General features: G+C 53.7%; 1 protein-coding gene across 2 annotated transcripts; it reads left to right on the top strand.

Annotated features, from left to right (window-relative positions):
- The first annotated feature begins 1630 nt into the window (after positions 1 to 1630).
- On the top strand, positions 1631 to 20560 carry MTCH1 (mitochondrial carrier 1). Of its 2 annotated transcripts, none has more exons than XM_072731438.1 (12): positions 1631 to 2139; positions 6053 to 6137; positions 10554 to 10660; positions 11178 to 11255; positions 11632 to 11689; positions 12021 to 12072; positions 13597 to 13656; positions 15710 to 15803; positions 17968 to 18015; positions 18215 to 18282; positions 18572 to 18647; positions 19724 to 20560. In XM_072731438.1, exons 1-12 carry the CDS (start codon positions 1819 to 1821, stop codon positions 19793 to 19795), a joined length of 1119 nt encoding a protein of 372 aa, XP_072587539.1. In that variant the 5' UTR covers positions 1631 to 1818; the 3' UTR covers positions 19796 to 20560. The 2 variants fall into 2 exon arrangements, with proteins under 2 accessions (XP_072587539.1, XP_072587528.1); XM_072731427.1 differs by having other exon boundaries at positions 15710 to 15854.
- Positions 20561 to 22724: the final 2164 nt, after the last annotated feature.

Raw genomic sequence — 22724 nt, 5'->3', positions numbered from 1 at the left:
GTTAAACTACCCCCCTACACACCCTGACTTCTAGGTGGAGAGTTTATGTGCTTCTGCAACTTTACATGAGGCGGTGAATGAACTTTTTTTTTTTTTTAAGATTTTATTTATTTATTCATGAGAGACACAGAAAGAAGCAGAGACACAGGCAGAGGGAGAAGCAGGCTCCCGCTGGGGAGCCCAGTGCGGGACTCCATCCCAGGACCTGGGGATCACGACCTGAGCCAAGGGCAGATACTCAACCACTGAGCCACCTTGGTGCCTCTGAACTCGATTTTAAGGTTTCTGTTGAGAAAGCTAAATCAGAATCCAGGCAAAAGGAAGTCATTTATTTTTTATTTTATTTTTTTTTTAAAGGAAGTCATTTAAAGTGCTCCTGGGAGCTGGAGGTAGTTTTGATGAAGGTTGTATTTGAAGGGGAAAATGTGTAACTTGAAAGGGCTAGAAAGCTCTGTAGTGATTGAGACCAGAAGACGCCTGGGTTACCGAACCCAACAAGGAGAGGACAGAGGAAGGGAGGGAGGTTGATGGGCAGGACTGGGATGTGGGCAGAGTGTATGGAGTATTCATTGTCAGGAGTGACAAGGAGGGAGGTGGCTCCTTAGAGGGCAAGGCAGGAAGGGAGTCAGAGGAGACTCCAGGAAACTTGGACTAAGTAGTCAAAAGACATACATCTATTGTGGAGAACTTTTTCACAACGAATACAGGATAAGCACAGGCCAAGAGACTAGGTGCTCCACTGCTGTGTCCTTGCGGACTCTGGAATACTCCATTCTTTTCCGTATAAACATTTATTGAGCACCTTCTCGGTGGTCTTGCTGGGGGTGAGGGTGGGCACGGTTACAAACAGGGACAGGGCACTTGCTGTAATTAATACCTTCCTTGCAGGGTTGCCACGGGGATCTCTCTCTCTTTTTTAAGTAGGCTCCACACCCCGCATGGAGCCCGGCGGGGCTGCGGATGTAGAGCTGGGCGAGGCCGAGAACCCCCGCACGCCCGAAGCCCGCGGCCGCGGCCGCCCAGGCGCCGCTCGGGTCCTCCTGCAGCCAGCGCGCCGCACAGCACCTGACCGCACAGCACCCGACCGCGTCTGGCACAGGGGCGAGACTTAAGGGCCGGCTAAATTTTTAAATTTAAATTCGAGGCTTCCAAGCCTGGCACAGCGCCTGCATGTCCTCCCACTTCAAGACGGGTTAAAACCCTTGGCACCGCCTGCGGGAGATAAGCAAGTACTTTAGGGCAAAACACCTTTCTGCCCCTGGGCTCTAAGGAACGTCCGCGAAGGCTCAACTCCAAGGGCTACGGGGCGCCTGGGCTCGGTCCAGTGGGGACGGCAAGGGGGGAAGGAGGGCCCGGAGGCCGCGGAGCAGCTCGGGCCCGCGGGGAGGCCTCGCAGGCCGCAGGGCCTGGCGCGGGGCCGCAGAGGGGCGGGCCCGCAGCTGCCGAGAAAACGCCAAGCCGGGGAGGGGGCTTGCAGGCGCGGGCCTCGGACCCTACCGGGGGCGTCGGGCCGGCGGGGCCGCCTTCCGAGGGCGGGCGCGGGTTGCCGGGGGAGCGCCCGCGCCGGCCGCAGCCTCCACACCCCGGGAAGCCGCGGCCCGCGCCGCCTGCGCCCACCGGCCCCCCGCCCGCCGCCCACGGTTGGGCCAGGCCCCCAGCCCGCCCGAGGGCCACGTCCGGCGCGTCCCACCCGCCGCGCCGCACGCCCCGGCCCCCCCGCGGCCGCCAGTGGTGCGGCCCGGCCCCGCCCCCCGACGCCTGCTGGGGGCGGGGCGCCCTGCCGTCACGTGACGGGGAGTGACCTCGCCGCCCGGCGCCATGGGGGCCTCGGACCCGGAAGTGGCGCCCTGGGCTCGCGGCGGCGCCGCGGGGATGGCGGGAGCCGGAGCAGGAGCGGGAGCTCGCGGCGGAGCGGCGGCCGGGGTCGAGGCTCGGGCTCGCGATCCGCCGCCCGCGCACCGTGCGCACCCGCGCCACCCTCGGCCTGCGGCGCAGCCCTCCGCCCGCAGGATGGACGGCGCGTCCGGGGGCCTGGGCTCCGGGGACAACGCCCCGACCACCGAGGCCCTGTTCGTGGCGCTGGGCGCGGGCGTCACGGCGCTCAGCCACCCGCTGCTCTACGTGAAGCTGCTTATCCAGGTGGGGGGCCGGGGGCGCTGCGGGCAGGCGGGGGCTGCTGTGCAGGTGGCAGGCCGGGACCTGGGGGAGGATGGGGGCAGGGAGGCCGTGGCGACGGAGTTGGGGAGAGGGGCGAGGGCGGCAGGTCTGGGGGGCTGGCGGAGTGGGAGACGAAGGGAGCGTTGAGGGGCTTGGGGTGACGGCGGCCAGGGGGTCGAAGCGACAGGTTTGGGAGAGGGTGGAAGGAACAAGGGGTGGGGTGGGTGCAGGGGAGGGGCCGAGGGCCCGGGGGGGCTTGGAGGATGAAGGAAGGGCGGCGACGAGCTTGGAGTAGGAGGGAAGGGGCAGCGTTTGGCGGCGAGTCGGGACGCCGCGGAATGGGGGAGGGGGGGGGAGGGCTGGGGGCCGAGGCGGAGTATTCCGTGGAGAGCGCGTATTTAGGGGAGAGGGGAGCGAGAGGTCTGGGTTTGACAGAGATGGGGACAAAGGACTGGAGGCCGGGGCCCAAAATTTAGGAGGGAGGAAAGGGCATCAAGGCCCGGGCGGGGGCGGTGGATGTATTGGCGAGGGAATTTGGTGGGAGAGGGCGGAGGCGAGGGATTTAGCGGGGGAGAGCTACGGGCTCGCTGGAGATGGGGGCTCCGGGTTTGATGGCGACGACAGGTTTGGTGGGAGGAGGGAACGGGGTGACGCGTTTTGAGGGAGGGGAACAGATAGGGCGACGCAGTGGGGGAGGGGTGTGGTGGAGATTTGCCTGGAGAGGGGACCGAGGAGGAGGAGGAGGCTTTTAGGGGGAAAGGGATGACGCATTTGGAAGAGAAAATGAAAGTCGCAGTTGGAGGGTCGGGAGATGGCACTCGCAGTCCTTGTTTGCGGGGGGACGGGTTATGGAGTGTTGGAATTGGGCAGAAGGGGCGGTTGGGACACACGGTGGCAGGATCGGTCGAGTCTGGCAGAAACTGAGGCCAAGGTCGGGATGACTCTGGAATGGAGCCAGTAGGGGCCCTTGGCCCGTGGTTGTGGCCAGCAAGGCCTTGCAGATGAAGTGGGCTGCTTGAAAAAGGGCGAGATTGAGCTGGAGGGAGGCCAAGTGGAAGGAATGCATTTGGAATTAGGTGGACAAGACTGAGACCGCTCGGTTTAGATGGGGGTGGCCCAGGCCTGCACTGATAACTGAGGAGTTCGCCTAGAATCTTCCAGTTAGAAGGGTAATTAATCTAAGGGGTGAACACTGACATGGAGACCAACCAGAATTTGAGATTTGAGTGGAGGCAAGTGGGTGCCAGGTTTGCCGTCTTTGCAACTGGTCGGAGAGTGTGATACACAGTTGGAATGGGAGCTGTTGAAATCTGGGGTCTGAGGAATGGGGCAGGTGTGACTGTGAATAGGACAAGGAATGAGGAGATCCTGTCCGGGACATCAGGTGCCTGACTAGCATCTGATGGGGACTGATATTTGAAAACGGCTGGTGGGGGAAGATTGAGACTGGCATTTGAGCGAGGGCTGTTTTACGGAGGGAATTAGGATTGAAGTTTTGGCAGTAGAGATTATAGGTTTGGGAGAGAAAGTGGGGGGCTTTGGAACTGATGTTACCTGAGAAGTAAGGGTACCGGGAGCTAAGTTTTTCGTCTGAGGGAGTGAGATTGAGTGAGGGCTGAGTTTTTAGAGTGGCAGGTAGGAAGGTCTGTGGGGTAGAGGATGCTGGAGTACACAAGGAATTGGCAGGGTAGGGAGTGCTCGTTCACATGAACGAAATGGCTTCACAGTGGATTTGGCATATGGGTTCGAGAAGAGAGTTGAAAAATGTGTGGCTTGAAGAGGGGACTGGGAACGAGGGAGGCCGAAGGGTAGAAAGAACTGGGTGAGGTAGTTGGTCTGGTCTGAATCTAGCTGGTGCTCAGGGTAGCTTGTTTTAGGGCAAAATCCTAATACAGTTTAGGAATCAGCAACAGTTTGCAAAAAGGCAGCTCCCAGTGTGTGCGGGCAGGTGGCAGGATTGGCAGGGCAGATTTGGGGGTTGGCTAGCTCACGGGGCCTCAGATTAGGGTTCATCCAAGTCAGGTTGCAGGAGTTGGAATTTTGAGGGTGATAAACTGGCCCTGCCAGTGCTTGATGCAGAGCCATAGCTCTGGTTGTGGTCAGGACTAGGTTAACACATTTGGGGGGGGAAATAGGGTGCATGTGACTTGGGCATAAGTCATGGAAATTTGAGGAGGAGGGGAATGGGGCTGAGATGTGTGCCTTTGATAAACCCAGGTGGAAGTTAAGAAAAAATAGACTTGGGGTGCCTGAGTGGCTGAGTGGTTGAGTGTCTGTCTTCGGCTCAGGTGGTGATCCCGGGGTCCTGGGATGGAGTCCCACGTCCGGCTCCCAGCATGGAGCCTGCTTCTGCCTCTGCCTGTGTCTCTGCCTCTTTCTCTCTGTGTCTCTCATGAATAAATAAATAAAATCTTTAAAAAAAAAAAAAAAGACTCAACGGATTGGGGGCCCTGGGAGGAAGGGACATAGCAGATTTAAAGGTGCAGATGGAACCATTAGGACTCCCAAATTAACTAGACTGAGTGGGACAGCAACAGAACAGCAGCTCAGACTCAGAGTTGAAGGTCTATAAAAGGGAATACCACCTATAGAAGGGGACAAGATCAAAACTTAAGTCAGAACCTTGGAGCATTTATCCGAGAAGGGGAAAGGTCTAGAAGGGGAGGGCTGATTGCTAGGGTCAGCTGGCTCATCCCTTTCCTTCAACTCCCCTGGGCTAGGATTTTTTTTTTTTTTTTTTTAAAGAAAGTGGCCATCGTGGAGGGGATTTCTTAATTTATAGTCAGTGATCTGTCATGTAGCTCAGAACCACATCCACAATGCACAACCTTCAGAACTTTCAAAAACACTTGACTCAAGCAAAGAAGAGAGGGAATTGGACCAGGAAAACACCAGAAGCATACATAGTCCAGTTTTTAAGGCAGAGCTTCCCAACCCTACCATTTCTGCTCCCTCCTGCATCCAAAGGGAGCTGCTCTGGTCTGGGGGCTTGGTTGGCCTCCTGTGAGAGATAGGGCTTGTGTCCTGGCCCTCTGCCAGGGAAGGGGACTTCTCGCACCCCACTTAAGTGCTGATCTCCTAGATACCTTGCTTCCTGCCTGGCAGCAGAGTCTCTCTCCTCATCAGCTGGCAGCATAATAAATGGCCTCACCCCTCAGGAGAGACACCCCCCTCCTAGGGGTGTGAGTGGCTGTGTCCTCCCTCCTCTATAGATTTAAGGGGTACCATAATTATAACCATTCTACAGTAAGAATTATGATAGCCCTATGGAAATGAGGGGGTGATTCTGTCTCAGGGATATGAAGTGATCAAGATTAGAACACAGAGGAGGAATTGTTTGAGGAGCAGCCAGGATTGGAGGTAACAGTTTGCTCTGTCTGGGAGCGAAAGGGACAGGTTTGTTGGCATCTGCCGAGGGTACAGTAAGGAACTTGAGTGTCAGGTGCATCTGGGGTGGGTCACTTGGAGCTGCGCTCTCTGAAGTTCTGGCCTGAGATGTGGGGGTGGTGTGTTTTGGTGTTGGCACATTGGGGATTGAGATCAGACTGAAGTTTTAGCTCAGAGGTGGGAATTAACTAAGATTTATTCCACGGTGAGTGCAGGGTTCGAAGTACGTAACAGTGGGGGATCTCTGCACTGGAAATGTCTGGAACTTGAAAGTGCAAATGTTGGGGGACAGGGTGGGATCTGGGGCTAGACATTTCCCTTTGTCAGGAGCTTACACATTGCTGATGGTTCTGGACGCCGATGATGTTTCTGGTGTGTTTTGCTGAGGACACCACCAAGAACGGCATTGGAATTTGTGGGAGAAGAGGCAGGACCTGGGGGCATGAGCGGCAGGGGACTGGATTCGCAGTAACATCTGACCTTCCTTTTGTGTTTGTTGATTCTGAAGGTGGGTCATGAGCCGATGCCCCCCACCATTGGGACCAATGTGCTGGGGAGGAAGGTCCTCTATCTGCCGAGCTTCTTCACCTATGGTGAGTCTGCTTCCCAGGCAGGAGAGCCCACACGGACAAAAACAGGGAGCAGGCCCAGCTGGCCCCAGGGGGAACAGGCTGGGCAGTGTGGCCCCCAGAGTCGGAACTGGCAGGGCAGAGGGTGTGGAAGCAGCCAGGACGGGAGCAGGTGAACAATACAGCTAGGGTCCAGCTCCACTGCCCGCAGCTGCCAGCTGCCAGCCCAGGCAGCCCCAGGGGCCACCCTGGGACACTGGGCCCTGTCATCCCTGCTGCCCCAAGTCGTGCCTGGAAGTGGGGATCCAGGGATCCTTTTGCTTTCTGAGCAGCCTGGTCCCGTTACCAGTTTTTCTGCTTCCCTCTTCTCCAGCAGGAGGCCTTTTTTGGGGACTTCCTGGGTTCTTGTCCTTCCGGCTCCTTCCCCTGCATTCTCCAGGTGGTGGGCCCTGCTTGGGCATCTCCTTGCACGGGGTGCAGAGCACACCATGCGGTGCATGGCGCTTCACCTCTGGCATACCCTGGCCAGCTGAAGAGCTCGGGCAGGCCGCTTCCCTCCTCTGGCCCGTGCTCCTCGTCTGCACGGTTGTGCAGCTTCTGCGTGCAGGTCCTTCTCGCAGGTACCCCCAGCTCCTCCTGCAGCTCTGCTGGCTAGTGGGGAGGGTGGTCTTTCCCCAGAAGCCCGCCACAGGCACAGCGCCCGATGCCACCTTGCCCACCTGGCTGCCCCTCACTGCTCGTCCCCGGGCCCCCCGGGTGCCAGCTAGCTAAGGCCTCTCTAGCCCACTATCAGGATCTCCCTCCCAGGGCACCCTCACTGAACTTCTTGACATGTGCCCTAGCTCTCCACCTTCACTGCCGGGCTGATTGCCTCAGGCTTCCTCCCTGTGTGCTCTTCATACCTATTTGGTCAGTCTAGAATGTTCTCTGAAAATCTTTCTGCTGAATAACCGGGGGCTTTGCCTCCTATCACTTTTTTTTTTTTTTTTTTATTCCGCACGCTCTTGGCAGAATCTGATATCCTGAGTTTCTTTTCCATTTTTGCCGCTGTGATGTTGAGTCGTCTGAGGCCAGGCAAAACATGTCATTTTGTGGGGAAACGTGTTCATACTTGGTTTTATTTAGAAACTGTCAGTGAAGGGAAGGGGGAAGTCATAGTCGTAGGCAGGCGCCCTGACCATTGCACAGTGAAGCCGGTACACAAAGCTAACACTGGGGTCATGGGAAGCTGGGGTGGTGGGCTGCCAGGGCCCCGCTGTGGCTTCTCTGCGTTTTCTAGCCTCATGAGGGACCCCAGGTGAGAACCCAGACTGCCTCTACTCGCATCACGCAGTCATTCCCAAAAGGACTCAAGGTGGAGGGTCTTAAGCTGCATCTTGCCTCTTGCAAAGATGATGAACGGAGTTCTGAGGTGCTTCTGCTCACCCTGCGTATATAATATTTAGTCCAGATGCTGTAAACAGATGGCCATTGGGCGGTTTTGGATAACCCTGCCTGCTCTCGCGTGAGCGAGGGGCTCAGCTGTCTGTCTACTGTCTGGATGATGTCTACTTCTCTCCAGACCATGATCAAAAATGCCACAGCCGTCACGGCATTGTTGGGCGCAACAGAATGAACTTCCTGGAGAATTTTCCAGGGACTGCAGAGAAACCATGGAATGACAGGCCCTGGCTGGCCATGGGACTCTTTGGGCCCACTTACACCCCTGTAGACATTTTTGCGTTAATTTCTCTGTTCTCACTTATTCATAAATCGTCTCTAGTTGAGAAGAAATAGGGGTCTTTACTCCTTTTTTACTGGTGGGCAAATTGGATAGAAAGAGGCTAAGTGACTCACTCGATCACACTGAGGCTTTATCCTGCCTGCCTCTCGTTGCTGGCTAGAGCTCCCCTCCCCCAAAATAAACCTTCCTTCTGCCTGTTCACTCTGTGAAGCCTGGCACCCAGCCACGTCACCCAGTGTCCTGTCCCCTCCTCTCTCTCTCTTTCCAGCCCCACCCCCATCTCAGAAAGCCAAATAGGTGGATAACATGTGCTCCCCGGCCCCAGTCAAGCCTCTTCTAACAGTAGCATTGAATTTGCTGGGTTGGCAGACATGTTGCAGTGGAAAGACATTTTTGCTGGTTCCTGCCACTGCGTGGTGCTAAGGAGCTGAAATCGGGTCTGGAAGGGGGAGTCCAGTGTCTGAGAGAAAGTTCTGCTAGCTTCTAGATATAGAGAAATATATAAAGTGTTTATAAGAATATATCACCTTTTGAGCTTAGTTTGAAAGTTTATATTAAAAAAGGGGATCCCTGGGTGGCTCAGCAGTTTGGCCTCTGCCTTCGGCCCAGGGTATGATCCTGGAGTCCCAAGATCGAGTCCTGCATCGGGCTCCCTGCATGGAGCCTGCTTCTCCCTCTACCTGTGTGTCTGCCCGCCCCCCCTGTCTTTCATGAATAAATAAATAAAATCTTTAAAATAAATAAATAAAATAAAATAAAATAAAATAATGGAACATTGGAGAACCTGGCTGTCTCAGTCAGTAGAGCATGTGACTCTTGATCTTGAGCCCCATCTTGGGTGTAGAGGTTACTTAAAAATCTTTAGAGGCACCTGGGTGGCTTAGTCCGCTAAGCGTCCGACTCTTGGCTTTGGCTTGGGTCATGATCTCAGGGTCCTGGGATCAGCCCCATGTTGGGCTTTGTGCTCTGCTGGGGAAGTCTGCTTGTCCCCCTCCCTCTGCTCACCGCTCCCAACAGACATGCGCGCGCTCTCTCTCTCTCTCTCTCTCTTTCTCAATAAAACAAAAATCTTTAAGAAAAGAAATGAAACATTAAGTATCCTTTTAAAGACCCTAATGAAAAAGTACCAACTATCAGGGTACCTGGGTGACTCAGTTGGTTGAGCTTCCAGCTCTTGATTTTGGCTCAAGTCATAATCTCAGTGTCCTGAGATCAAGCTCTGCAGCAGGCTCTGTGCTCATCGAGAAGTCTGCTTGAGATTCTTTCCTTCTGCCCTCCCCCTGCTCACACACATGCTCACTCTCTCTTGCTCTTTCAAATAAATAAATCTTTTTTTTTTTAATTTTTTTAAAAATTTATTTATGATAGTCACAGAGAGAGAGAGAGAGAGAGAGGCAGAGACACAGGCATCGGGAGCCCGATGTGGGATTCGATCCTGGGTCTCCAGGATCGCACCCTGGGCCAAAGGCAGGCGCCAAACCGCTGCGCCACCCAGGGATCCCTCAAATAAATAAATCTTTAAAAAAAGGGGTGGGGGGCAACTGTGGGTGGCTCAGTCAGTTAAGTGTCTGCCTTCAACTCAGATCCTGAGTCCTGGGATCAGTCCCCGCATTGGGGAGCTGCTTCTCCCTCTCCCTGTCTGCTTGTGTTCTTTTTCACTCCCACTCCATGTCAAATAGATAAATATTAAAAAATAAAATTAATACAAAACAAAAGAAAAAGGAAAAAACACTGACTCACACAGGTAGGGTCTAGCTTCCCTGACTGCTTCAGTTTTTTCTGTAGAATAGTTCCTTGGTGCCAATTCTGGTTACTTCTCCACTAGTTATGTCGACTGCCTCGCCTATCCCCCCACCTCGTGTCTGATTCATAAATGCTAGTGGATTCCAGGTGGGGGCCCCGGTGCAGCACAGGGACAGGATGAGGACAGTGCTCTCCATGGTGTGCTCAGAGGACAGTCCTGAGCCTTTCTTCCTTTCCCTTTTTTCCTCCCTTAGGTTGCATACTTCATCATTGCTTGTAGGCACTCTCTGCCTTTTTCTTTTTCTTCCTACTCCAAGAAAACTTTTTTAAAAGTAATCTGTACACCCAACATGGGGCTTGAACACACAACCCCGAAATCAAGCGCTGAATGCTTCTCTGACCAAGCTGGCCAGGCGCCACAAGGAAAAACATTTCTTGGGCACCCCCAGTGACTTAGCGGTTTAGAGCCACCTTTAGCCCAGGGCATGATCCTGGAGACCCCGGATCGAGTCCCACATCAGGCTCCCTGCGTGGAGCCTGCTTCTCCCTCTGCCTGTGTCTCTGCCTCTTTCTCTCTCTATCTCTCTGATAAATAAATAAATAATCTTTAAAAAAAATTTCTTTTTTTTTTTTTAAACATTTCTTATAAACAACAGAATTGGTTTTTGGGTTGTAGCACTGAAGTTGCTGAGTTGAAAGACTAGCTGAGCTTGCCAGATACTTTTTCCAAAGCTAAAATGTGTGAATTTGTTGGTCAAAAATACATTTTGAAGGCTTTATAAAAAGAAATGGGTTAGAGAAGATTTTCGGGCTGGAGCCTGATTACGTCTGGAGTTTTGAATAGATAGCTGTCCCCTTCTGTGACTGAAGTCTGCCTGCACCGAGGGACAGGCTGCAGCTGGCCTGGGTGTGAATGTGCCCAGGGTGGGTGTGTCTGGGCTGGGTATGACATGGCCACCTCTGCTTTGTTACAGCCAAGTACATAGTGCAGGTGGATGGGAAGATAGGGCTGTTCCGAGGCCTGAGCCCCCGACTGATGTCCAACGCCCTCTCCACTGTGACCCGGGGCAGTATGAAGAAGGTGAGCCTGGGGTGAAGCCAGGAGCAGTTGCCTGAGGTTTCCCCAAGCTCCCTGCTAGCCCCAGGAGCAGCAATGTACACTGGTCCATCTCTGCTTTCCCAGTCTACACCCCAGCACTGTAGCCAGGCTCTGAGCCCTGGGAGTCTGACACTACATCTCCTTGATTGGGAAGGGCCCTGCCCTGTAGACCTGCTGCTGCTTGCCCACTGTGTGACACCAGGTGTCGGGTGTGACACCAAGCAGGGGCTCCCCCTGCCACACCGAACTCCAGCCCTGGGGCTATCCGGGGTGGACCCAGCTTCAGGGAAAACAGGAGCTGGTTTCAGCTGTCCCAGCCCCTTAAGAGTTACGTTTAAGAGGCATAGCTGTAATTTGGTCTTGGCCCTCCTTTGTTTTCTTTGTTTTTAATTAAGCTTTACCCCAATGTGGGGCTTGAACTCTCCACCCTGAGAAGAATCGCATGCTGTACCGACAGAGCCAGCCAGGCACCCCACTCCTTTGTTTTTTTGTATCTCAGGTTTTCCCTCCGGATGAGATCGAGCAGGTGTCCAACAAGGATGACATGAAGACTTCTCTGAAGAAAGTAGTGAAGGAGGTGGGTATCTGGAGTCGGGAGAGGCCCTAGGAGAGGAGCTGATTATTTTTTACCACTGAGTCAGGCAGGTCACTGAAGAGACACAGACTTGGCTCCTCGTGTGTGCATGGGCAGGGTGGGACGTGGAAGGAGCCCTGGCACCGGCACTGCAAGGAATAGCAGAAAGCCTCTCAGCTGTCACGGGGCTTAGTCCAAGACTCAGCAGCACTCCTGGATGATAGGAATGGAGGATGGGTAACGAGGGGTGATCCAAAGTAGGCCGAGTCCACTGGAGGGTGCAGGATCCCAGTATTCCCCCATCAGAGCTTGTGGTTCCCCTTGCGTGCCAGTTCCAGAGAGAGGCCAGGCCAAGTCCCCACCCTCTGCTCTCTTCCAGACCTCTTACGAGATGATGATGCAGTGTGTGTCCCGCATGCTGGCCCACCCCCTGCATGGTGAGCCACCTCATTGAAGACCTCAGATGTGGGATAACCCCTTGTGAATGGTAGCTGGGTGGTGGTGGATCACTGGGAAGTGGAGTGTTCCACTGAAACCACATTGAGGACAGATTGGTGAGGAGTCCTGTCCGGAGGGAGCTGGGGCCCTTCCCAGGCAGAAGGACTGGGCCTCTGTGGTCACGGGGTGCAATGGGGACTCCCCGAGGCCCTTCTCCCCTCCTGCGTTCTGACACAGGCCATGTGCAGTGGCCACTGCCCTGGGCACCCCACAGCTGGGGGCCATGGGCTTTGGCCACCATGTTACCCTTGTGTGTTTCTTTTTCCTCAGTCATCTCAATGCGCTGCATGGTCCAATTTGTGGGACGGGAGGCCAAATACAGGTGGGTAATTCTTCTAGGACTGGCAGGAGTGGCCCTGTCACCAGTCAGAGTCTGCCAGGACAGGCCGTGCTGGAGTCAGTTGCTGTCCCTTGTCCCTAATGTGCTTAACTTCAGAGGAATTTGGTAATGGCTGCCATAGTCGTGTCCATTTCGTGTCCAGGGCTGTCCTGGATAATGCTGGCAGCCCTGCAGAGGGGGTGCGTGGGAGTGGAGTTGGCTCGGATTGTGCCATTTGGGACTGAGCTAGGTTCCATACTGAGCCCCCTAGTCAGGCCCAAACCATTTCTCCAGCTGTCATAGAAGTGGCTGGTAGCTCCTTTCATTTTTTGCTAAGAGGTTGTCCACCCTGTGGGTGTGAGCCCGTCCCTTCAGTTGTTTACCAAATACCCAGCATCTGCTGTGCCCAGCACTGAGCTGGGTGCTACGGGGCATAGCTATGGGGACACAACCCTTCCCTGTGGCACCTATGCCCTCCCTGTCCCAGCAAAGCTCAATACAGGACAGGAGGCGGATCCTAGAAGCACGTGGCAGGAGGACAGTCTCTGTGACCTTTCCTTGGGCTCTAACCTCCTGGCTTCTATCGTTTTCTGCAGCTGTCCTGTGGGACCACTGCTCCAGGCATCTCTGCTGCCACAGCCTCATTTTGGGTTCACTAATGGGAAATTGACCCATTCTCCCAAACTGAAACATGAAGTTGATAGGACCAGGAGACTTGGCCCCAGTGGGCCAAGTCACTGTTCCAGAAAGGGCTGTGGGGCCTGGCAGGGCTGGGTGCCTTGGGAGGAGCGCTAGCCAGGGCTTTGGTTCCCTCCATCTCCATATTTCTTCTAAGCTTCCTCTGTCGCCTAGGCTTTGAAGGGCTTCCGTGTAGGACAGGCCACTTCATCGCATCACTAGCCACAAGTCCCAGACATTGCTCTTGAGCCTCCTTTGCATTTCATACCTAAGACCCCAGCCTGTCCTTTGATCTCTGAGCTTCTCCTGGGGAGGGCCAGGTGCTTTTCCCAGGCTGTATCCGTGGGGTCTGGTTCCAGGGCCTCCTGCTGCAGGATCCTGTGTTCCTTCTCTGCCCTCTGGGCAGGAGGTTCCCCTCTTGGCGGCACCCCCCATGCTGTCAGGAATGCAGGCTTCTCTGTGGGAAGGCTGCTTCAGAGATAAGCCCTCGGGCCAGGTAGGAGAAAGACCCATTGCCTTTGCAGTAGCCTGGACTGGCAGGCTAATTCCCAAATTCCAGATCCCCAGATAGCAGCAGTAGGGAACCGCTGGGCTTCTGTCCTGGGATGAGTGGGTTTTCTGTCTCCATGAACTGTGTAAACACCCCTTACCCCCAGACAGGTGCCCTCTAATCTTCTGCACTTGGCTTCTGCCTGGTAACAGAATCTCCCCTCCCCGTCCCAGCCAGGACTAGCCACGAGCAGAGACGAGCAGGGACGAGCAGGGACGGTGGGCTCTCCTCCACACCAGGGGGCGGACTTCTCCAGGGTGACGGGGTCACCTCATAGCCCTGTCTTCCCTTCTTCACAGTGGCGTGCTGAGCTCCATTGGGAAGATTTTCAAAGAGGAGGGGCTGCTGGGATTCTTTGTGTACGTGAGTTTACATACCCCCTCGCTGGCCACTTGGCATGGCTCTACTAACATACACATTCTTGACCTCTTAGGCCGTAGCCGCCAGGCTCAGACTAATCATGGGGCTCTGTCCCTCCTGCGAGCTGCATTCCGGCTCCGTAGAGCTCCATGGCATGTGTGAGCCACGGATCATGGGGACCAAAGCTGCTCAGCCCTTTGCAGATCACGGCTCATGCAGAAATGGTACTGTTTGTCCAGAACACAGGGAACTGGACCAACTGGCTCCTCCCATTGGCCCTGGGAGTGGGAGTGGGCCTGGGCCCAGGGCACTCTGTGTAACATTTTGGGTATTTCACATAGCAATCCACATCTCTGGCTTCTCCTAAAAGATCTGACTCTGTTGGGCCCCCATGGCCTCCTGAGAACCACAGACCCCTGCCACCCTTGGCGTCTCACACCCGCCTTACATTTACCTATAAAACAGAAAGTTTATACCAAAAAACTGCGTCTAGTCAGAACAAACCACAAGCAGACCCCAAAGCCAAGCCCAACAGATGTCTTTTGTTTTGCCTTAAGGTCTTGGCAGTAACAGACATGCTGTTATGTATGGAACATACTAGATAATGTGGTTCTCTGTTAATTCACTGTGGTTTTACAGTTGGTCAGGAGTTTTTATTTAGGATCTCCTGCAACCGAGAAATGGCCGTGCAGGTGGATGTGTGTATGTGCATATGTAATACATGGTTCTCACCAGGATGTGAATTTTGCCCCCAAGGGACACTTGAAATATCTGGAGACATCTTTTGCTTGTCACAATTGGCATCTAGAGGGTAGAGGCCAGGGGTGCTGCTAGGCATCCTGCAATGCAGAGGTCAGCCCCCCACAAGGAGGAATTATCCAGCCCTAAGTGACAGTAGTGCCAAGATTGACAAAGCTTGATTAATATAGACACACACACACACATATACTCTCACACTCATATATTCACATATACGTGTATGTATATGTGTAAATATATGTGTGAATAAATATTTGCTCACATGACTAGTACATCAGACATAAAACTACATGTCACCACGGCTGACAGTTTCCATGCTCATTTTACAGAGTCCTCTTCCAGCATATGAAGAGATTCTGAAACAGAACACACTTACCTGTCAGGTTCTGTTGTTCTTCGCTTATTTGCAGACTGGGTGATACTAGTACGTGTTCCAACACAGAGAAAGCACCAAAGCATGTGGAATGGTTAGTCTGAGCACAGGTGGAGGAGTCAAGATTGGAGATTGCATTCACGAAACTTCAGTTTCTTCATATCCCTTATCACGTACATGTGTTGCATATATTCTTTTGACCTCCTCCAATATTTTGAAAATAAGATTTTTAAAGATTCTAAACTCTCTGCCACCCTTCCCAAGAGGTAGGCATCCTTCTCCTGGAGAGTTTTCCAAGTTGCTCTGTATCTAAACAAGCACATAAACACATTAAAAACAAAAATAATAGCACATGGGTCCTATTGATCTCAGCCTGGCTTTTTGCCCTTAGTGTATTTTAGGGATCTTCCATAGCAGTTTGTAGGGCTGTTTCTTTGGAAGGCCATCCCTTTAACAGCCCTCCTTGCAAAAGCTTGTATGGAATGTCTTTAATCGAACATTCTAGGGGTAAAGACAACAGATGCATCGAGCAGAGTGTCTTGTGAGAGTTGATTAGGTAAAGAGACCAGGAGAAAACTATAAATGTGTAGGCCCTGTTTCATAATCTACATTTGAAAGATCCCAGATTGAGCAACATTCACATTTTGAGGCGTGGCCTCTGTAGTTTGAAACCACTTGTGAGACCGTAAACCAATTGTGGCCTCATGCGGGTTGTGACAGCCATGGAGAAAAGAACACCTTCTTCCTGGTGTGGTTAGCTGTGGGCCCATGTGGGCCCCTGTAGGCTTTCTTCCTGAGACTGTACTTAGGATATGCTGAAGTTTTGAGCTTGGAACATCCCTGCCTCCTTCCTGGGCATGGAGCCTCCAAGAAATGGTCCCCTCCCTCCCCTGCTCATCTTTGCTCACCTTGTTTTTTAGCGGCTTAATCCCTCATCTCCTGGGCGATGTGGTTTTCTTGTGGGGCTGTAACCTGCTGGCCCACTTCATCAATGCCTACCTGGTGGATGACAGCGTGAGTGACACCCCAGGGGGGCTGGGAAACGACCAGAATCCAGGTTCCCAGGTTGGTTGGAACAAGGACTTGTCAATCTTTCCATGTACTGTTGATACCCAGGGTCTGGGGCAGACTCAGGACCCTGGGATCCTTAGCACAAGGCCCTGAGGACTAGAGAGGGTCTCTGGGGAGTAGTCTAGGAGGACCTTTTTCATTCCCCCCAAAATTTACTAATTTATTTTAGAGGGAGAGGGTGAGCAAGCACAGCGGGGAGGAGGGGGCAGAGGGAGAATGAGTCCTAAACAGACTCCTTGCTGAGCATGAAGCCCAATAGGGCTTGATTCCCAGGACCCCGAGATCATGATCTGAAGCTGAAATCAAGAGTCAGACGCTTAACTGACTGAGCCACCCAGGCACCCCCTATGAGGACCTCTTGTCCTGGGGTCAGCTTTGCCTCTGGGGAGATTGGGCTCGGGAGAGAGGAAAGATTCAAGATCCGTAACCAGACCTGGAGGAGCTCATGGAAAGCCCGTCCTTGGGCAAACTAGAAATAAAACAGATGCCAGCTTATCCAAGGCAGTAGCCCAACTATGAATCAGGAAATCAGGGCACAGACTAGCTAATAACCCTTTAACTTTTGCTTAGCATTTTATGCTTTTCAGAACCCTTTTGTGAACACTATGACACTTGATCCCAATAGCACCCCAGTTGTGAAGGAAACAGTACAGGTGTAATGTCCCATTTTACCGGTAAAGAAGTTGAAACCCTGAGATAAAAAGGCTCTCCAGAGGCACTTGGCTAGGAATCAACAGGGTTGGGACTAGGTCTTTCCCTTTCCCAACAGGGTTGGGACTAGGCCTGTGCCAGGCCAAGGGCGTTTCGCCTGCCTTGAGGCTTTTTAGGTCACCTAGGAAGTGTACGATGCAGGCGCACCTGGCTGTTTTGTTAGCAGTGGTCTACACAGCCTGGTCTGTACAGACCTCAGCAGGCTGAGTCAGGTGTGAGGAGGCATTGGTCCTTCTGAAAGGATAGGTGGGCTGAGGGCCTGTCTGTCACAGTCCCCTCATGGGGTGGTCTGGGGGTTTATAGGTCTGTGTCTGAGGCCCAGAATGGCAGCTCCTGGGGAGTATATGTCTGGGCATGTGTCTGTGGTGAAGAATGTCTCACCCCAACTGAGAATCTCTCAGGGGGAAATGGGGTCTGGCCGTTTGATTTGGGTAGGTGAGTCCTACCCAAGCAAATTCAAGTAGTTCCTTGGAGACCAGCTCACACTCAAACATACAGGAGCGCAAACCCATGGCCCTGCCGTGGGTTTCTCGGGGCCTGGTGGACAGGGGAGCTGCTAATGTCATGTACAGAACAAGGCTGGAGTACTGGGGGTAGTTTAGTGGGGGTGGGGTGTCCCACAGCAGATTGGCTTTCTCCAGCTTTATGGAAAGGGGTTTCGAGTACTCTTCTGCGTGTGGCTTAAAGGCTAAGATGAGGCTACCCGTGACAGAACAAGCCTTCATCCAAGGTTACAGGGCCTCCAGCTGGTGATATGGCCATGCCACGGGTAGTCCTCCCTACCCCTTCCTAGTCGGGGACTGTTTTCTGGGCAAAGTAGAGTTCAAATGTTGGGGGTCCAAAGGGAGTGAGAGTTTGGTAAGGTAGGGAGTGGCAGGAAATTTCGAGTTTCCCCTTGCCCTTTGCTGCAGGACCAGGATTCCATGTCTGGGGTGTTTGGGAAGGCGGGCGTCTGTCTTTTCATTCAGTGAGCACTTAGCCTTGACTGTGTCCCAAGCCTTGGATACTGATCAAGGCAGACACGGGCCAGACCCTGGGAACTCAACAGCTTGGTGGGGTTCACAGTGGGCGGCCAGTGGTCCCACTTAGGCTGTCTGTACCTCTGCTCCTCACCATCCTGGCTGGGTCTTGGAAGTCTTCTCAGTCTGCTTACCTCACTTCCGCCTCCCGGGGCTTCTCTTGGCTCTGACTCCAGGGCCACAGAAGCCACCGGCAGGCCCTAAAAGGGAACACAGTATATACAGCAATGTGCAAGGAGCCAAGTCAAGAGGGTGTATGAGACCAGGGTGCAGGGTGGGGCTTGGGGGCCACAGGCCAGGCAGCATGGGGCAAGGGCACTTATCTGAAGGGCAGCCCGAGGTACCTGTAGCAAACTGGTCTTCCTTTCTGTCTCCAGTTCAGCCAGGCCCTGGCCATCCGGAGCTATACCAAATTTGTAATGGGGGTAAGTCAAGCCAGCAGCTCCACCAGCTGCCCTTTTTACTGCCCTGTGGGCCTGGGTGGGACTTAGTGGTGGCTCTAGTGGTGGCTGGAGGCAGGCCTGGGTGTAGGGTATGGGCACAGGATACCCTCGCTCCTTGAGCTGGAGTCGGGACTGGTGGTGGCAGTGGGGTCACTGCCACTCAGGTCTCCCTGGGTTTCAGATTGCAGTGAGCATGCTGACCTACCCCTTCCTGCTGGTTGGTGACCTCATGGCTGTGAACAACTGTGGGTAAGTGTGCACCCCTCCCTCAGGCACCCTGCCAGGGCTGTGGGGGGCGGGGGTCCAGCTCAGCCTGTCCAGTGCTCTGCTTTCTCCTCCCTGGGCTGTGTGTAGGCTTGCCACCCCCCACTGCCCACCAGGTAGCTTAACATCCTCTTTCACCCCTCCACTCTGGGCTGAACCTGTGATTCAGGATGTGGGTGGTGGCAGCTCCACACCATTCCTTGAGATCTCCTTTTTCTTGGCTAGTCCATCTCCCGTCATTCAGTGGGTCTAATGTGTTGTCCTCCCTGGGCAGGCTGCAGGCCGGGCTCCCTCCATACTCCCCAGTGTTCAAGTCTTGGATCCATTGCTGGAAATACCTGAGCGTGCAGGTAAGCAAGCTCCCAACAGAGGAGGTCCCCCCCCCCCCCCCCCCCGGTTCTTCCCCCAGACCAATCAGGTGAAATGGTGTCGGCTTTACATTGCATGGAAGAATGAGGGATTGTCATAGGAACCAATATTGTTGGTAGAGAGGATAAAGAATATAGACTCTTGGTATAAAGCATTTTCATTAAATTTTCACTTTCCTTTTGAAAGGATGTGAAGTTACTAGATCTGAATGTACTTACAGGTTTTACCGTAGACACAGTCTACTTTTCTCCTTCAACTCTTAAAGATTCTTAGAAGGGCGGTAAGGGAGCCCATGGGGTGGGTGGTAAAGCTCAAGATCTTAGCCCTTGAGTAATGTGGCTGAAAACATAGGGGCCGAGAGCACTTCTAGGGAGCAGCCACTGGGTCCGAGGCTAACACCTCCCTTCTTCAAGACATCCCTAGTGCCTAGGAGAACCTGAGGCTCGAGTGGGGCCACATGACGAGGGTGCCAGTCTTTCTTGGGATTTCATGTTCTCTGCCCAAGCACCTTCCTGTTTGGCTGGAGCTCTTAGGCACAGAGGTCAGGGATCCAGGTGTCTGGCCCAGAGCAGATCCTTGCTTCACCTAGCCTTGGTTTGCCTTGAAGTAAAATGGGGCGGTGATCTGGGAAGGAACCAGCACAGCGACAGGCCTCAGGGTTGAGAAGAAGACGGATGGCAGGGAAGCAAGGGGTAAGAGTCAGACTCAGTTCTTCCCAGTGTTTCCAGACAGGTCTATGTGCATCACATCCCACGGGCGTTAAGGAGTCAAAGGAATCTCTGAAGCCAGAAGGGCAATGAATCTCCTCTTTGGGGATTTCCTACCGAGTACCCCCAGTGACACCGGACACCCTGTGAGATAAGGCCACCCACTCTTGTGCTTCAGTACAGAGCACATTCTGATCTTGCCCTCTAGGATTGCAAGCCTACGGCCTCCCCTACATACCCCGCCTGTGGGATCTCTGAGCTGCTGGACCTTCCTTTGTCTCATGCTGCTCTGGAGCAGGATGAAAGCACAGCCTCCCCTTTCACTGATCTGATTGTTCCTTCCAATCCAGGGCCAGCTTTTCCGAGGCTCCAGCTTGCTTTTCCGCCGGGTGTCATCAGGATCATGCTTTGCCTTGGAGTAACCTGAATCACCTGAAAAAACAGTGTCTCAGCCTGGCCACCGTGGGTGGAGCCCAGTCATCTCAGGCACCTGTCAGATGAGTCCAACCCAGCAACACCTAGATGTGCTCCAGCCAGCTGGGTTTTGGTTTCCATATTTGCCGTGTGTCTGTCGAGAAGTGGGGGTTGGGTGGGGGTGAGGCTGCACCCCATGGGTTGGTTGCCTGGTAGGCCTGGGGAAGGTGGGGGTAGAGCTAGGGAATTGGGATAGAATCCCCTTCCTTCACAGATTTGCCCAGTATGTCTTGTGCAAGGGGCCAGAGAATGGTGAATGGAGGCCCACGTAGAATGGGAAGAGGCTCGTGGGGTCAGGTCCCACCCCCTGCTCATCTCCCCCGTCAACCCCAGCCCTCCCCCTGCAGCTGGGCTGGGAGTATTGCTCTCCTGCTTTGTAAATAGGGCACAGTCCCCTTTCACAAGGCCGCCATCGCATCCAGGCCTGTGCTAGGAAGCTCCTGCTGGGTTCTGCCTTCGTGTTTCTCAACACTACTTTCCTGATACAAAGGCAGCATCTTCTGAGTGAGAAATCGCGTGACTGCTCAGAATGTGTCTCCCTCAGCAAATGCTCGTCTGTTTAATGGTGATGCCTTACGTGCAGGATCTGGTTACTGTGCAGTGGTCAACACCCAGAAATTAGGCAGGCCAGTGTCTCGTATCATGCCGTTTAAAAGTTCCTGATCAAATTTGACCTTTCCTCCCTCAAATAAATGTATTGGTGGTGATTTGGAGTTTTGTGGGGAGTCTGTTATTTTTATGAACTTAGCGGCTCTCCGCAGAGTCCTCCTTAGCCCTCTGTGTTGGTGTGAGAAGGAGCTAGGAGCAGCTTAGCCTGAGGATGAGAAGTGCTGGGCCTTGGTGTGGATCAGCACTGGGGGGAGGCCGGTGGATGATTTCCTGAACTAGACGAAGTCAAGATGCCAGTTCACAAAGCAGCAGCTTGTGCGGAGGCCTATGACTGGGAAGGCAGTGCCTATAAAGTCCCTCCTGGCTTCAGAAAGTGTTCCACCCACACCCCGGTCAACGCAGCACCGTTTGCCAATGACGTTCTCCTGTTTTGCCAAGAGTTATCCCATATAATGGTTGCTTGGTTACAGCATCGGGTAGACGTGGGCCCAGCTCAAGTATAGAGATCTCCCTTAATTAGCTCCTGCTGGTTTGTAAACCAGCAGAATTTACCAGATAGGGACCACAGGTTTCTGTCTGGTGGGGTTTGAATACCAGTTGGGACCCATCCGAGTTCCTCAAGTGTTCTAGGGGCCTTGTGTCTGCCCTTTTTCTAGGGGAGTGGTTTTGGAGAGGTGGACTCTGGCGACTTTGGTCCTACTTCTCGCAGATGTGAGCTGGATCACCCTGAGGGAAGGCCTGGTGCTTTGGCAGAACTGGCTTTCCCCGGTGGCCTCATACAATTGACTTGAGGGCTATTTACTTTATATATCCTTGGCCCCCAGAATGCAGGAGCGTGCCTGTGTGGGCGTCCTCTAAGTGTCCATTGGTTGAGGCTTCCGGGGGTGCCATCCTCACTTAAGACTACTGACGTGGCAGGGAAGGGAAGGCACATGGCAAGGTGAGCAGGCCAGGCCTGGCTGGCACCATTCCTTAAGGGAGGCCCTTCAGAGGCATTCCTGCTTCATGGCATGTGACCTTTCTTCAGCCCAGTGTGGCTTCCCCCCATAGCACTGACCACTGTAGTGGGGCGACCTTTCTTCCTATCACTCCACTCTCAAATTGTATTTTTTTCAGATTGAGGGCGCTCTGGAACCCGAGCTGGCTCTGAAGAGCCCGTCCCTCTGACAGCCTTCCTCTCAGACATTTGGAGCGGCTGCCTCTGGTAAAGAATGGGCTGAGGCTGGGTGTGGCAGTCACCCTGAGGAGAGCCAGTGCTGCCCCCAAGTAGGGCCTGGGGACTTGACCTTGGTCTGGACTCGCTTCCCAAGCTGTCTTCCACACCCAGAAAGGCAAGAAAATCCCTTTGGTGTTCTGTTTTTAGTTGAGCAAAGTACAGGTTTTTACCGCTACTGTTTTTCAGTTCAGTGTTCAGATGCGGGTCTTGTGCATGTTAAATACTAATACTCCCTTTGTTTGCTGGACCCTTCTGTGTTTGAGGGCTGAGGTCTCACCTACATGTTGGAGCTCCTGGTCTTCCCATCAGTCCTGAAAACTAGAGTGACAGGGTCTTTCACTGAGAAAGGAGATGGGGTTAGATTGGGGAGGGGAGCTGAGCTGTCAGCAAAAAGAGGGCTGACAGGAGTGGGAATGTCCTTGTGGGGATTAATGTCCATCCATTCCTCCTGGAAAACTCAGTTCTAATGGGACAAAGCTGTGAAGTCCTCTGATCTGCCTTTTGGGGTCCTCTGGTGCAGCCTGAGTTGGCAGTAGTGGCCTATGCTGGGTCCTACTCTAGCCCTTTTGCTTTGCTAGTCCCCAGATGCCTGGGAGCCACGTGGCATAGTGCTGGAGTAGAGTGCTCCCCACTCTGGTCCTTGAAGCCTCTGAGTGCCAGCCACCCTTCCCCTGAATGTGCCATCCTATCTTCAGGGGCTGTGCTGACACATCCCCTCCCTGCCCATTTGTCACAGCCTTGCCTGACTACTGTGGGACACCATGTCTTGTTTTCTGTTATTTCCCCAGCAATGAACTTCCAAAGAAGTCCCTGCTTCTGGTCTTGGATGGGTTCTCTCATGTGACAGGTTTCCTGAGGGCTGGCCACAGATACTTTTGCTTTTGTAGGAGGCAGGTAGAGCCTATCCCCAAACAAGGAAAGTTGGGTTTGGCCTTACATAGGCCTGTTCTGCTCAGAGGCTACCTCCCTTGACTACCTCATAGTACCTGGGGCTAGCTTGAGAAAACAAGCCCAAGAAGGGAAGGACCCCTGCGCTCAGGAATACAAGCTAG

Source organism: Vulpes vulpes, chromosome 1 (assembly GCF_048418805.1).
Source record: "Vulpes vulpes isolate BD-2025 chromosome 1, VulVul3, whole genome shotgun sequence".
Classification (NCBI taxonomy): Eukaryota; Metazoa; Chordata; class Mammalia; order Carnivora; family Canidae; genus Vulpes; species Vulpes vulpes.
The sequence above is the reverse complement of the archived record's forward strand: the minus strand, read 5'-3'. Positions and strand labels throughout refer to the sequence as shown.